The sequence below is a fragment of the Scyliorhinus canicula genome, chromosome 9 (genome assembly GCF_902713615.1).
Source record: "Scyliorhinus canicula chromosome 9, sScyCan1.1, whole genome shotgun sequence".
Taxonomy (NCBI): Eukaryota; Metazoa; Chordata; class Chondrichthyes; order Carcharhiniformes; family Scyliorhinidae; genus Scyliorhinus; species Scyliorhinus canicula.
This window is the reverse complement of record NC_052154.1, coordinates 39,237,985-39,253,757: the sequence shown is the minus strand read 5'-3', so window position 1 is coordinate 39,253,757 and position 15,773 is coordinate 39,237,985. Positions and strand designations below refer to the sequence as shown.

At 45.3% G+C, this 15,773-nt stretch overlaps 1 protein-coding gene across 1 annotated transcript in view; it reads left to right on the top strand.

Annotated features, from left to right (window-relative positions):
• The window catches only part of cep89 (centrosomal protein 89), a 184,901-nt gene that overhangs the window by 17,154 nt on the left and 151,974 nt on the right, over positions 1 to 15,773 (top strand). The window contains exons 2-4 of the mRNA XM_038806548.1: positions 8,330 to 8,436; positions 11,477 to 11,650; positions 14,968 to 15,175. Coding sequence (XP_038662476.1) covers positions 8,330 to 8,436; positions 11,477 to 11,650; positions 14,968 to 15,175 — 489 coding nt within the window. The remainder of the gene's footprint in view (positions 1 to 8,329; positions 8,437 to 11,476; positions 11,651 to 14,967; positions 15,176 to 15,773) is intronic.

Here is a 15,773-nt window from a genome sequence, read left to right as displayed (position 1 = left end):
GGCTGAATGTGTTTATGAGGTTTATCTTAGATAAGTTAAGATGATTAATTCAAAGTTGGCAGCCACCATTATTGGTGGATGTCAATTTGTTTGCCGATGATCTGGTTCTACACTTAGCTGGTACTTAGTTCTTTACAGGGGTGCTAAGTTGTGAATTCATATGCCTCTGTTTGTCAGCATCTGTGGAGAAAGAATGAGAGTTGACATGTTGAGTCACTCAACACCAACTCTGTTTGTCTCTCCACAGATGCTGCCAGACATGCTGAGCATTTCCAGCACTTTGTGTTTTTATTTCAGGTTCTCAGCATCTGTATCTGCGGTATTTTGCTTTCATCCTTTCCTTTTTGTTAGTTATTTCATTGCAAGAACATTTCCACTGTAACAGTTGAAAGATCTTGTTCTGAGCTGTGAGGGACTCCATACTGTGTAATCCATCCTGCTCATCAATTGACAAAGGAAGCATCCAATCCTGGGAAGCAGTGCGGAGAAGGACCACAATGCTGATTCCTAGTTCGTGGGAAACACTTAGATAATTCAACCTTGAGGGAGGTGAATAAAATGGGACCTTATTGAAATATAGAAGATACTTAGTGGATTTCAAAAAGTTAATCCACTGCATCTGAAAAGGGCTAAATTCTAATCTAATGCCCGAAAGCACTTCATCACAGAGAATGTGAGTCATACCTAGAATGCTGGGTAGCACAAAATCTGGCGTCCTTCAAAATAATTTGTTCCATGATAGGGAGATTATTATTCTGTGGAAGATAAAATCACTGAGTCAAATTACCTCCTTCACCTGCTCTTAACTTTGAAGAGCTGCCTTCATTCAAACATTAAGGCAATCTCTGTGATTTGTGTCCTTTTCCTTCAGTGCTTGGCAACTGCTTCATTTTTTCCAGTAGTGTCACTGAATTGGATTAGAGCTACAAGAGGAGGTGAACAGGAGAAAGCAGTTGTGGATAACACTGACTAGAGAGCTGAAGGAGCAGCCACTGGAAGGCAGGTGCAATGAAGTAATGAGCAATCTCATGCCTTTACACTCTGCATATAAATTCTTAATGTTTGGCTTTAAAATGTGGGTTGGGCCTTGAGATACTGATGGGCCAAGAGTATGTGGGGAAAAATTGTGCTTTTGTGAATGATTGAAGTTTGTTCTTCATGATATGACAGCTCATTTTTAGTGATATATTGCAAACGTGAAACTGTCTTGGTGGCTGTAACCTGAAGATTTAGTTTTGCTAAAAAAGTGATTGGGCTGTTATGTTGCTGCAGAGGGTAAATTCTGTTTGCAGAGGAGAAAGATTTCTGTCATATGACTCACTAATCACAAAAGTAGAAAATAACCAGTTGAAGTGGAGAAAAAAATACATACTATTGATTTTGAGGAAGAAGAAATGGCACTTAGCTAGTGAAACAGAAGGGATTTCATGCATGTTCACAAATGTTTAGTTCAACAAATGGTCGATAGAGTCACAGGACCTTAACTTCTGAGCTCCCCAGCATGGATTGGGGGTATCCCGAAGATGCACTCGAGTTCCCATCGAAAGTTCCCAGGTTAAGATTTGCACGGCAGTTGCCCAGAAGTGCAAACTCTCTCTGGACAATTGTTCCACAGAACACGTTAGAAGGATTGAAACCTCTTCTAAATTCTGGGTAACTATTGCACCGATCCAGACAGACGCCCCATGGGATATCTGCACCCTCGGGTTTCTGATCTCCCCAACCTCCCTCCCTGCTTTCTGATCTCTTTTTGATTGGCTTTCTGGTAAATGGAAAATTAATTAGGTTAACAGTGAACTTGAGATGAAAACACAATAAAAGACAAGTAATAAGACTAAAAGGCATCTAACGGAATAATGAGATGCAATTTGCCCAGTAACAAGAGTAGCTGGAATCGAGAGACATTCAGGTGCGAATGGCCATATCAGAAACCTTGGTTACCAGATATCAATGGGGCTATACAAATGAAAACTTTTAAAGGCAAGGAATTTGAGAGATGTAAACAGCCAAACTCATGGGGTGGAATATCAAAGAGACAGAACAGTATAACTGCTAGCACCCTCATTAGGGAAGCAGGCTAGTTTTCCATCCAACAGTCAGGCAGGCCAGCTCCATTTATGATCCAAGCCATTGTTACGCGAGGGGGATATAAAGAAATTGGGTCCAGAAATTAGACCATGATGTAACAGGCAATTTAGGGATTAAACAGACTGAGGGGGGAGAAAAACCTGCGAACACAGAGTCAGAGGGATACACCCACACTTTTTTAAAAACGCATTTTATTCAAACTTGTATCAAAGTAGGTTACAGCAAATAAACACCCTGGAAAATATTCTTCCCAACAATCAACTGTACAGTTTGTACAGATCTTCCTCCTTTTTCACCCTCCCCTGCGACGAACAGCTCCTCAAACACGGTCACAAACACCCCCCCACCTTTTCTCTCAAACTCTCCAGCTGAGCCCCTTAACTCATATTTTATCCTCTCGAACCGCAGGAAGTCATACAGGTCACCCAACCATGCTGCTACCCACGGTGGCGATGCCGACCGCCACTGCAGCAAAATGCGTCGCCGTGCAAACAGAGAGGCGAAGGCCATGACATCGGCCTTCCTCCTCTCCATGAGCTCCGGCTTCTCTGAAACCCCAAATATCGCCACCAGAGAGTCCTGGTCCACTCCCTCCTCCACTGTCCTGGCTAAGACCGCGAACACTCCCGCCCAGAATCTTCCCAATTTTTCACAACCCCAAAACATGTGCGCATGATTTGCTGGCCCCCGTCCACACCTCTCTCACTCACCTGCTACCCCCTGAAAGAACCCACTCATTGTCACCCGAGTCATATGCACTCTCTGCACCACCTTAAACTGTATCAGGCTCATCCTTGCACAAGAGGAGGTCCCGTTTACCCTTCGCAGTGCCTCACTCCATTCTCCCCAATTGATCTCCATTCCCAACTCCGCTTCCCATTTCTCCTTGATCTTCACCACCCACTCGCCTCCTTGCTCCCCCAGCCACTTATATATATATCCCCAATTCTTCCCTCCCCTTCCACATCCGTAAGCAGCAGTCGCTCCAGCAGGGTGTATCCTGGCAATCTAGGGAACCCCTTCCAGACCTTTCGTGCAAACTCCCTAACCTGTAGATACCTGAACTCACTACCCATCAGCAGCTCTACCCTCCCCCTTAGCTCCTCCAGACTAGTGAACCCTTCCTCCAAATACAAATCCCTCACCTTGACCATCCCCACTTCGCTCCACCTCCTGTATACACTATCCATCCCCCCGGCTCAAACCCATGATTCTCGCACAGCGGCGTTAGCACCGACATCCCTTCCACCCTAAAATGCCTTCTCAGCTGATTCCATATCTTCATCGTGGACTGCACCACTGGACTCCCTGAATACCTACTTGGAGCCATTGGCAATGCTGCCGTCACCATAGCCCTCAGACTAGACCCTTTACAAGGTTCCTCCTCCATCCTAACCCACTCGACCCTTTCTCCTTCCCACCATTGCCGCACCTTGTCCACATTCGCCGCCCAATAATGACGAAGCAAGTTTGGCAGCACCAACCCCTCCCTCTGCCTCTGTAGCAGGGTCCTCCCCACCCTCGGCATCTTCCCCGCCCATACAAAGTCAGAGATGATCGTGTCGACTTTCCAAAAAAAAAAGACCTTTGGTGTGAAGATAGGGAGAGCCTGAAAGATAAACAAGAACCTCGGCAGAATATTCATTTTCACCACTTGAACCCTCCGCACCAACGTTAAGTACAGTGTGCCCCACCTCTTAAGATCCTCCCTGGCCTCCTCTCCCAGGTTCGTTAAGTTCCACCTATGGAGCCCCGTCCATTCCCTCGCTACCTGAATCCCCAAGTACCTAAACCGTGGGCAGCACGGTAGCACAAGTGGATAGCACTGTGGCTTCACAGCGCCAGGATCCCAGTTTTGATTCCCCGCTGGGTCACTGTTTGGTAACTGGAGTCTGCGGAGTCTGCACGTTCTCCCCATGTCTGCATGGGTTTCCTCCGGGTGCTCCGGTTTCCTCCCACAGTCCTCGGTTTCCTCCCACAGGTTAGGTGGATTGGCCATGATAAATTGCCATTAGTGACCAAATAATGTTAGTAGGGGTTATTGGGTTACGGGAATAGGGTGGGTCGGTGCAGACTCGATGGGCCAAATGGCCTCCTTCTGCATTGTATGTTCTATGTTTAAACCTACCCCTCGCTACCGTAAATGGCATCCCCCCTAAATTAGCCCGCTGTGCCAGCTCATTCACCAGAATACCTCGCTTTTCCCTACATTCAGCTTGTATCCCGAGAACCCTCCAAACCTCCCCAAGAGGCCCATAATCCTTCCCATACTCTCCAACGGATCTGAAACATACAGCAAGAGGTCATCGGCATAGAGCGACATCCAATACTCCCTCTGTCCCCTCATTATCCCCTGCCACTCTGCCGACCTCCTGAGAGCCATCACCAATGGCTCGATGGCCAGACCAAACAGCAGCAGCGACAGCGACACGCCTGCCTCGTACCCCTGTGTAAGTCAAAACTCCGTGAGCTCATATAATTCGTCCTCACCCTCGCTCTTGGCGCCACATACAGCAACCGCACCCATGCCGCAAATCTCGGCCCAAACCTTCCCAAAACTTCGGACAAGTACCGCCACTCCAACCGGTCAAATGCTTTCACCGCGCCCATGGACACCGCCACCTCTGGTGCCAGAGCTCTCGGCGGATTCATCATCACATTCGACAGCCGTCTTATATTACTCGCGAGCTGCCTGCCCTTCACGAAGCCTGTTTGATCTTCTGAAACCACCCACGGGACACAATCCTCCAACCTCCCCGCCAACAACTTAGCCAATACTTTCACATCCGTGTTCAATAATGATATGGGTCTATACGACCCACATTCCACCGGATCCTTCCCCTTTTTTGGGATTAGTGTGATTACCGCCTGCTTCATCGTCTCCGGCAACGCCCCCTTCTCCAGTGCTTCATTAAACGCCCCTAAAAGATGTGGTGCCAGGTCCGCTGCAAATTCCTTATAAAATTCTGCCGGTTACCCAGGGGCCTTCCCCGACTTCATACCCCTGATACTTTCCAGCACCTCCACTCATCCCGAGGGGCTCCTCCAACGCCTGCCTCTTTGCTTCCTCCACCTGGGGAAATTCCAGCTCATCCAGAATGTCCTCCTCCTCCTGGGTCTGCCTCATAAAGTCCCTGGTAACGCTCTCTAAATGCCTCATTTATCTTTCCTGGCTCTGACACCACATTCCCAGCCCCAGTCCGGATCTTCAATATTTCCCTGGATGCAGCCTGCCTCCGCAACTGGTGCGACAGCATGTGGCTCGTCTTCTCCCCATACCTGTACTGCACCCCTCTTGCCCTACGCAGGTGCCCTACCGCCCTCCCCGTTGTCAGCCTGTCAAATTGCCCCTGAAACTTTTTTCCTCCTCGCCAATCCCTCCACGGTGGGCACCCTCGAATATTCCCTGTCCACCTCCACTACCTATCTCACTAGACGGTCATGTTCCGCCCTCCTTTCCTTATTTGCACGAACCGTAAATGAGATAATTTCTCCCCGGACCACTGCCTTCAGAGCTTCTCAAAAAATGCCCGCCGATACCACCCCATTCTGATTGAACTCCACATAATCCCTAATCGCCAACCGCACCTTATCACAAAAACCTCCATCCGCCAACAACCCCGAGTCAAACCTCCACCCCGGCCTCTGCTCTCGCCCTATTTTGAACCGAATATCTAGCCAGTGGGGTGCATGGTCCGAGATAATTATCCATGCATACTCTGCCCCCTCCACCCCAACCAAAATCTCCCAACTCACTACAAAGTCATCAATCCTCGACTAGCTTATAGACGTGTGAAAAGAAGGAATACTCCCTTCCCCCTGGGTTCTGAAAGCTCCATGGATCCACGATACCCATCCTCTCCATAAACACCCCCAGCTCCCTTGCCATTTGTACCCTACCCATCGACCTGGGGCTCGATCAATCCACCCTCGGCTCCAGGACACAGTTACAATCTCCTCCCATGATCAACTATACGTGGCCAAATCCGGGATCGCTGCCAGCAATCCCTTCATAAAACCCACATCATCCCAATTTGGAGCATACACATTTACCAACATTACTGATGCCCCTTCCAATACCCCACTCACAATCACATGCCTCCCAGCCGCTTCCCTCACCTCCTTTGCACTCACGAATCCCATTTTTTTGCTCATTAAAATCGCCACACCCCTTGATTTTGAATCAAACCCCGAGTGAAAAACCTGCCCAACCCGCCCCTTTCTTAACCTAACCTGGTCCTTCACACGGAGGTGTGTCTCCTGCTAAAAGACCACCCCCGCTTTCAAGCTCCTGAGGTGCGCGAACACCCGCGACCTTTTAACCGGCCCATTCAGTCCACGGACTTTCCACCTTACCAACCTTGCGCCTCCAATCCCCTCTACCGTCCGTCATCTTCCCCACTTAACTTCTGCCCCTTTAATTCCACTCTGTACCTAACCATCCCAGATGTCCCCTTCCCCCTTGATCATGTCATCTCTCACCCCCTGCCGGGTCGCAAACCACCCCCCCCCCCACTTCCCTTTTCCTCCCTCCCCCTGGCCACCCCTCTTGGCCATCTCCCCCACCACCTCACTTCCGTTCACCAGCATAACCTGCTAGCGCGGCTGCCCCTGCCTAAAAGCACATCCTAATGACTTTGCACTCCTCAGCTCCAAGAAGAAGGCCTCCTGCTGGCCTTACCCTCCCCCACTCAAACAAGGATACACCCACACTTGGCCGAGTTACATTCTTCCAGTCAGACTTAAACCCGTTAGTGGGAATACATAGGATGCCCCAGGTCCATTGTTCTTCAGGACGCTCCTGTCTTACCAGCTATTAGCCCATTATAGAAGTGTGCAATCAAACAGCCAAGATAACACTGGTGAGTTCAAGCCTGGAAACCCCAGCAGAAAGCCTTTGTTCCAGGGGCTGGGCAGAGCTTAGAGAGATAGAGTGAGAGAAAGAATGCTGTTTTGAACAGCTACACAGGAGAAGGCCTTAAACATCGACCGAGAGAGGTCATGAAAGTTGCCACCGAGGCAGGCTTTTGAAAAGGGTTCTAAATGAATTTCCCTAACAAACAAAATATTGCTTCATAAATACAAGTGTTATCTTTGGCGTCGGTGTAAGTGGCACGAGAGTCCCATGTCTGTAAAGTGCTGTTTATTGGGAACTAGTGTGTTAAGGTTCAGAAACTACATATAATCTATTAGCGGTAGAATTGAATTAAAAAAATTTGAATATTGTTTTACTTTGTGTTTATAAAATAACCACACCCTATCTCTTGTATTATCACACCTGGAACGAAGCAATCTTTCTGCACCATCTTAAAACTTAAAAAACGTTATGGCTCTGGTTCAGTCTCTTAGCCACTGTTGAGAGCTGACCAGATGTCTGTAATACTACATAAGACTGTTCCATTTAATAATTAGAACACAGCAAATTGCAGATATTCTCCTTTAAATGACGCAGTTTTGTGCCTTTGCTGAACCAGGAAGAGGCGTTTTCCCAGATTTGGTCAACTAAGCGATGTTGTGTGGTAACTATTAGTTGAATTTGACCTATATAGAATTACTAAAATTGGATGTTGCTTGGGAAAAGGGGTGTCTCAGTAAGTTCAGGGAATGTGAGTATGTTATTGGAACAAGAGGCAACTTCAGATAAAATGGTGTGTTTAGTTATCAGTATATTTAAGTGTCATAGTGTATGACATAGTGTCTTTTGTCGTGTTTTTCAAATTTTCTTTTACTTGAATAAATTTTCTTTATTAATTGTTTACACAATGACTGGACAGGTTCCTCATTGGGTTGTACATTGTTCCTCACATTAATCCAAGCAAATATACACCACTAAGAATTAATGTTTCAAGTTATCCTTCAGGGTTTTGAGACACACTCACAGGTAACTTCAGCAGATTTCTTAACAGACTACTCCTGCTCCTATCCTGATTTGGAATTATATCACTGTTCCTTCATTGTCACTGGGTCAAAATCCTGTAACCCCCTTTCTCACAGCATGGTGGGCATTCAAACTGCACATGCACTCCAGTGGTTTAAAACGGAAGGGCACCATCATCATCTCAATTAGAATGGACAATGAATGCTGGCCGAGCCCATGATGCCCACATCCCATCAATTAATATATATTCTCATGTTCTTTTGTTAATACTGATCCAGTACTGTAACCATAATTTCATTAGTTTTGTACATTTTCCATGTTTTTTGTTGTCTTGACTAACCAAGTGTTTGATCATTTGTCTAGAAACACATAGCTCATGGCTTGGTTCCTGCAGCCACCATAGCTCCCAGAGCTGCTGTTCCCCGCACCCCTCCCCCTCATAGTCCAGACCCTTCTCCAGAGAGGCCAAGGTACATTGGACTATCAGTTTTATTTATATTTTTGCATGCTTGATGTACTGAAAAAAATAATCTAAAAGATTAGTTAGCAATGTTAATTATTTGTTCACTTTCAAAACTACTACATGTGTTCTTATCTGTTTTGACCACATCTCATGATAGTGCTTTTTTGTATTATATCATTATTGATTGCGTATAATAATCATTTTATATAATTGCTCATTTATCTGAAATGACAATACTTGAAATTAATGTGTCGTTTAGATTGTATGAAAAAAGTTTGTTATTTGTTAAATATTAATGCTCATTGGATATGAACATCTTTGTTTTTACCAAGGGCTGGGGTTAGCTCAGTTGGCTAATCTGCTAGCATGTAATTCAGAATAACTTTAGATCCCCATTCTCTGACTGAGATAGACTTTGGGCCTGCCTTCTCATCCTGCGATCATGGCATACTCTGTGGTTTGGTGACCCTCAAATAATTGAGGATGCTATCTGAAGAAGTTGTTGCTACTTGCTAATGCATATTGTATCATCTTATGACTACAGCAGATGTTAATTGCTGTGCAAACCAAGTCCCAGAGGGAAACTTGGCTTCCTGGGCTACATCTTTTTTGTATTCTGAAAATGATAAGAAAATGTATCCAACTCTGCAGCACAAAATGACCCTTTTGTCACTTAAGTAAAAGGTTCATTAACAAGAAGAAAATAACATGTAAGCACACAGGATTAGAGTTATACAATTAAAATTAGTCTTAAAAATCATTCCTCAAAAAGACTCACTACGTCAGACCTACAAGTAAACACCATGCATGCAATGCTCCCCTATAGGTGTTTAACTATAAAAATCCAAAAATATTACCCTCAAGACAAATCTGCTGTCACTTTAATACGGCCTACCACGAGCCCTCTCACTCACGTCCATTTTCCTGGGGACATACAAGTATTCAGTACAAGATTCCTTTCTGTAACCTAAAGACATTTCTAGCTTGAGTGGATGGTTGATTTAAACTGCACTCTTTCCTACCCTAGGCCTGTTTCTAGGGGACCTTCCTCACATAGCCAATCCCTAAGCTCTCCACAGTCACTCTAAAATATATTTTTCTCATCTTTGATCTTAAGTTTCATTGTTCTCAGCACTCCTTCGAACTTAAGTTCTTCAAATTTTAAAAATCTTTCATGTTCTCCTTTAGCCCTTGTTTTGGGTCAAAAAGAATTTAATAACCTTCCCATATTTACTTAAGAAACTGTTGCAAACTGTAAAAGCCTTTTTACTTCCCTTTGAAATTTAGCAGTTGAAAATGACAAATCCCTAGGTGTCTCGAAATGTAAATGTCTGAAACTAACCTATTTATTTGTAACCAGGAAAGTCTCCTTACAAATACATACATCTAACATATTTGTACTTTTTCTCTCAACTCTTCAGATAAAAGGTCTTTGTTGATTTTTTCCCCAGTTTAATTAAATCAGTTGCAGTATACACATACAGGGCGGAATTCTCCGCTCCCCACGTGGCGTAGGAGAATCGTGCGAGGGCCTCCCGACATTTTTTATGCCCCCCAGGCGCACCCAGCGATTCTCACCCCCCCCCCCCCCCCCCCCCCCCCCCCCGGCTCAGAAAAATCGCCGCTCGCCATTTTTCACGGCGAACGGCGATTCCCTGAACCCGATGGTCCGAGCGGCCGGCCCTTCACGTCTGTTTCACCACGGCAGCAACTACACCTGGTCACTGCATTCATTAAACGGGCGGCAGATGCCCGTTTGGGGCATCTAGGCGCCTGATTTGGACGGGAGCACCCGGCTGTGCTCGGGAGGGGACAGGCCCGCGATCGGTGCCCACCGATCGTCGGGCCAGCGTCCAAAACGAACGCACTCTTTCCCCTCCGCCGCCCGGCAAGATCAAGCCGCCACGTCTTGCCGGGCGGCGGTGGAGAAAGACGGCACCGCGCATGCCTGGGTTTGTGCCGTCTGCGCGCTGATGTCATCCGCGCATGCACGGGTTGAAACCGGCATCCCGCGCATGCGCGGATGACATCAGAAAAGCGCCGTTTCCGCGTCATTTGCGGCGCGACAAGGTCGCGGCCGGGAACGACGAGGGCCCGCTCCTAGCCCCCCGGGTGAGGGTGAATTAGGTGCGGGGAGCGGGCCCCGAGGCCGTCGTGAACCTCGGCCGATTTCACGACGGCCATCCCGATTTTTATCGGGAGCGGAGAATACTGCCCACAGCCTTAACATAGAACATAGAACAGTACAGCACAGAACAGGCCCTTCGGCCCTCAATGTTGTGCCGAGCCATGATCACCCTACTCAAACCCACGTATCCACCCTATACCTGTAACCCAACAACCACCCCCTTAACCTTACTTTTATTAGGACACTACGGGCAATTTAGCATAGCCAATCCACCTAACCCGCACATCTTTGGACTGTGGGAGGAAACCGGAGCACCCGGAGGAAAACCACGCACACAGGGGGAGGACGTGCAGACTCCACACAGACAGTGACCCAGTCGAACTTGGGACCCTGGAGCTGTGAAGCATTTATGCTAACCACCATGCTACCCTGCTACCCTACCTTCTTTACAGAATAACACAATATTCCCCCAAAATATAAAACAATTAACATCCATTCTCACAATAGGAGCGTTGGACAAATATTGATTCCTGGGTAGTTTAACTTGTACACTTCTAACAAATGTAAGGTGTTCGAGTTCTGCAAAATAAAATAGAATTCTCGTAATGATAGATAATTGTTAAAGGAATTTCACACTCCATTCTGAGCCTGTAATTGAGTGTTTGTTCCATATTGCATCCTCGCTGTAAGAAATTAGAGGAAATCAATGGTTCTTTTGTCATTATCATCTGGTATGTTGCAAAGTTGAATAATGGAAATCTGAGAATAAAATTTGCAAGATTTCAGTTTGTAAAAGCTAATGGAGGAAACTATTTTTTTTGTGGCAAATCTCATCATACAGAATTATCTTCTGTGAAGAATTTTAAATTGTTCAGCATTTATTGTTTCTGTCGTAAATTAAACTTATTTACTATTTCAGGTCAGCTTTGGCAGCAGTGATTTTAACCTCTTGCTTGACTGGTCGTACTGTTGCCATTCCTCAACCACATTTTACAGGGCTTCGTCAGAGGTCCTATTCTGAAAGTGATTGGACACATTCAGAGCAAAGGAGCTTTCTTGAACCTTATGCCACTGTAGCTGATCTGGAGTTAAGGTACTATACAGTTAAATCGTCGCATCTTAATTGAGTGGTTTATTCAGTAGAACTATTACAAACACTTGTGTCTCTTTAACGATAGGTGCAAAATATGATTCGTTTGATGAACGTAATTACTTACCAACTCAAAATCTCCCCTATTCTTTATCCTTTTTGTCTTTTCGGGTTAACATTGATCTCCATCTAAGTCCACCAATGTGTGGAAGCACAAACATCTTCTTTTGTGTCATAGCTCATAATTGTTGCTAGTTCTCATTTTATATGCGCAAATGCACACTACCCATAGAACAATCCATAGAATCCTTACAGTGCAGAAGGAGGCCATTCGGTCCATTGAGTCCGCACTGACCCTACAAAAGAGCATCCTAGCCAGGCACACTCCCGCCCTACCCCTGTAACCCAACCTAACCATTGGACACTAAGGGGAAATTTAGAATGATCAATCCACCTTAGCTGCACATCTTTGGATTGTAGGAGGAAACTGAGGACCTTAAGGAAACACATGCAGATATGGGGAGAACGTACAAAGTCCACACAATCAGTCACCCAAGGCCCGAATTGAACCCAGGTCCCTGGCACTGTGAGGCAGTAGGGCTACTGAACTATTTTTCTTGCTTTGTTAATTTCCAAATACTTGGAAACTCTTTGTTCCTGACCTGGCGTATCCTTGCAAAGTGTCACGATATACATGCACAGGGCCTTCTTGCTGAATCTGCTAAACGGGTCAGGGGAAGTACTTGCTTTGTTTGCAATTTTGAGTACCTGCAGCACTTGAGTGCATCTTGGATGCTTATCTGCCAAGGAGGTCAGAAAGGCTAGTGGAAGAGTGGTATGCTGGGATAGGCCATACCGGATCTCTCCCAGGAATCATTAGCTAACCTCTCAAGGGCACCTTGGGCTGCATGCAAGCATTGTTTTGAAAATAAATTCAAGTTCTTTTTCAAGCGTCTGCCTGGACTCGCAGATAGTCTGACCAGGCACTGATCCTTCTTTCGACTGAGTGGCAAGGATGCAGGAACTTTGGTTGGTGTCCTTGACCCTGGTGATTTTCTCGCCATCTTTGCATCAAAGGCTTTTTGAGGGGTGGACTCAGGCTTTTTTCTTATAAGGCTGTGCTTGAATTAGTGTAAGCATTTGAGATTCACTGGTGTTCTGGGCCATGTTCCATTTTTTGTACGTTTTGCGTGGAGCTGTTTCCTTTTTTTTAATAAATTAAACTCCCTAATTTTTTTTCCCATTAAGGGGCAATTTAGCGTGGCCAATTCACCTACCCTGCACATCTTAAAGTTGTGGGAGTGAGACCCACGCAGACATGAAGAGAGTGTGCAAACTCCACACGGACAGTGACCAGGAGCCGGTATCGAACCCAGGTCCTCAGTGCCGTGAAGCAGCAGTGCTAACCACTGCACCATAGTGCTGCCCCTAGACTTGACATCATCCTCGCCAACCTTCCTGCTGCAGATACAGCTGTAGAAGTGACCAGCGCATAGTCTTTGTGGAGACAAAATCCCATCTTCGCATTGAGAATACCTTCCATTGTGTTTTGTGGCACTAGCTGGGCAAGCACAGTGGGCTAAGACAGCTGGCTTGTAATGCAGAACAAGACCAGCAGCACGGGTTCCATTTCCGTTCCAGCCTCCCTGAACAGGCACCGGAATGTGGTGACTAGGGGCTTTTCACAGTAACTTCATTGCAGCCTACTTGTAACTCCTAGACTGGGCATCCATGAGGCACTGTGGGCCATCAGATGTGGCAGAATTATAGTCAACCACGATCTACAAGCTTCATGGCCTGGCATATTCCCCACTCTACCATTATGACCAAGCCAGGGGATCAACCCTGGTTCAATGAGGATTGCAGGAGAGCATGCCAGGAGCAACACAATAGTACTGATGACTTGTGCTCCAGAACTTGCCGCACCCCTAGCCAACCTGTTCCAGTACAACTACAACACTGGCATCTACCTGGCAATGTGGAAAATTGCCCAGGGGTGTCCTGTACACAAGAAACAGGACAAATGCAACCCAGCCAATCGCTGCCCTCTCAGTCTACTCTCCATCATCAGCAAAGTGATGGAAGGAGTCATCAACAGTGCTATCAAGCGGCACTTACTCAGCAACAACTTGTTCACAGACACTCATTTTGGGTTCAGCCAGGGCCACTCAACTTCTGACCTAATTACAACCTTGGTTCAAACATGGACAAAAGAGCTGAATGCCCTAAAAGACTGACAAAAATGTTGGCCTAGCCAGATCCTGTAAATTCATTTTTTAAAAAGTGTACCTATGTAAGATTTTAAAAATTAAAAAAGAAGAAACCTGGTGCCTGGGATTATTTTAGCTCTGTTCTGTGTTTCACATTTAGTGTTTTCTATGAAGAAAGTCAATTTTTGATTGTCTCTGCTAACATTTGCTGCAGGTTAGTAAGGGAGACTCAAATAGCATTTTTTGATGTGAGGGAAACTAGTATGAATAAATGAGCTATAAATTCTCTTTGAATGAAAAAGTCTAGCACAGGGGTGGGCAAACTTCCGTGCAAGGGCCACATTCAGAAATTCACAATTTTAAAGAGCCGCATAGTATATTAAGTAAAATAATTAATATTTAAAATAGCCAAAATAAAAGGTTTTTAAAGAAAAAAAAGGCAACTTCACATGGAACACATGTTGTGCCGAGCAATGATCACCCTACTCAAGTCAACGTATCCACCCTATACCAGTATCCCAACAGCACCCCCCATTAACCTTATTTTAAAAAAAAATTTACTTGATCTTGGTGGGCCGCATAAAGACCTTTGGCGGGCCGCATGTGGCCCGCGGGCCGTAGTTTGCCCACCCCTGGTCTAACATGTGTTTTTTTCCTGTAATTTATTAGATTGCATTAACAAGCCACATGTTTTCTTAAAATAAAAGAACAATGATGCCAATGCAGGAATTCTGAAATAAAACAGAAAATGCTGGAAAAATTCAGCCGGTCCAGCAGCATCTGTGGGGAGAGGCACAGAGTCAACGTTTCAAGTCTGTATGACGTAGACTTGGGCTCTGAGAAAGACTCATACAGACTTAAAATGTTTGGCTGAGTTTTTCTAGCATTAACTTTTTATTTCAGATTTCCAGCATCCAAAGTATTTTGCTTTTATCTTAAAACTGACATATGCTTGTGAATATCAAACCTTGATATAGAATTCATTTTTTCATGTTATTTCCCTATACAATATTTCTTTTTACATTATTTCCCTATACATCTGTTAAGTACATTTTGTAGAATTGTGGAAAAGTTGATACTTGTTTCCATCACTGATTTCTCTTTGAAAAGGAATGAAAGGCAAAGTACACTTAGGGGCAGGCCTCGATTGCCACTGCCTTCCGATTCTGATGAAGAATATCATGAAGAAGAAGAAGATGACCTAGATATGAAACATTTGCCCGATAAAGCAGATGAACCACATTACTATGTTCTCGAAAAAGAAGAGGAAGTACAAAATAAAGAGCCCATGTATGCTGTTCCTTACAAGGAGAAACAGGTGAATGTTTATATTTGATATATTGTTGTATTTGAACTATATTGTGAAAAGTCAGCATCCTTTCATGGTAAGGATGGTTTTATATCTCAATATATAAATTGAATACTGTAATACAGCTTTGTATTACAGCGGTGGCGCAGTGGGTTAGCCCTCCTCACGGCACTGAGGTTCCAGATTCGATCCAGTTCTGGGTCACTGTCTGTGTGGAGTTTGCACATTCTCCCCGTGTTTGCGTGGGTTTTGCCCCCACAGCCCAAAGATGTGCAGGTTAGGTGGATTGGCCACGCTAAATTGCCCCTTAATTGGAAAAAATTAATTGGGGACACTAAATTTAAAAAAAAAAAATTTTTTTTTAAAGAAATGGAGCAACCCTAAAATATCAAGATGATATGTTAATCTGCAGAGTTTCATTGTAAATCCTGCTTTAAAACCTTCATATATTTAAGCCCAAGGGATGGTTGCTTGTGTGCATCTGGTGCCCAGTGTTATGACCAGGTGAAAAGGGGTGAACTGGTTCCCTTCTATTCAACCTCCTGGTTGGTCACAACAAAGGTCTGTTTCCTTTTTACAAGGAGTTGCTTTTTACAAATCCAAATGT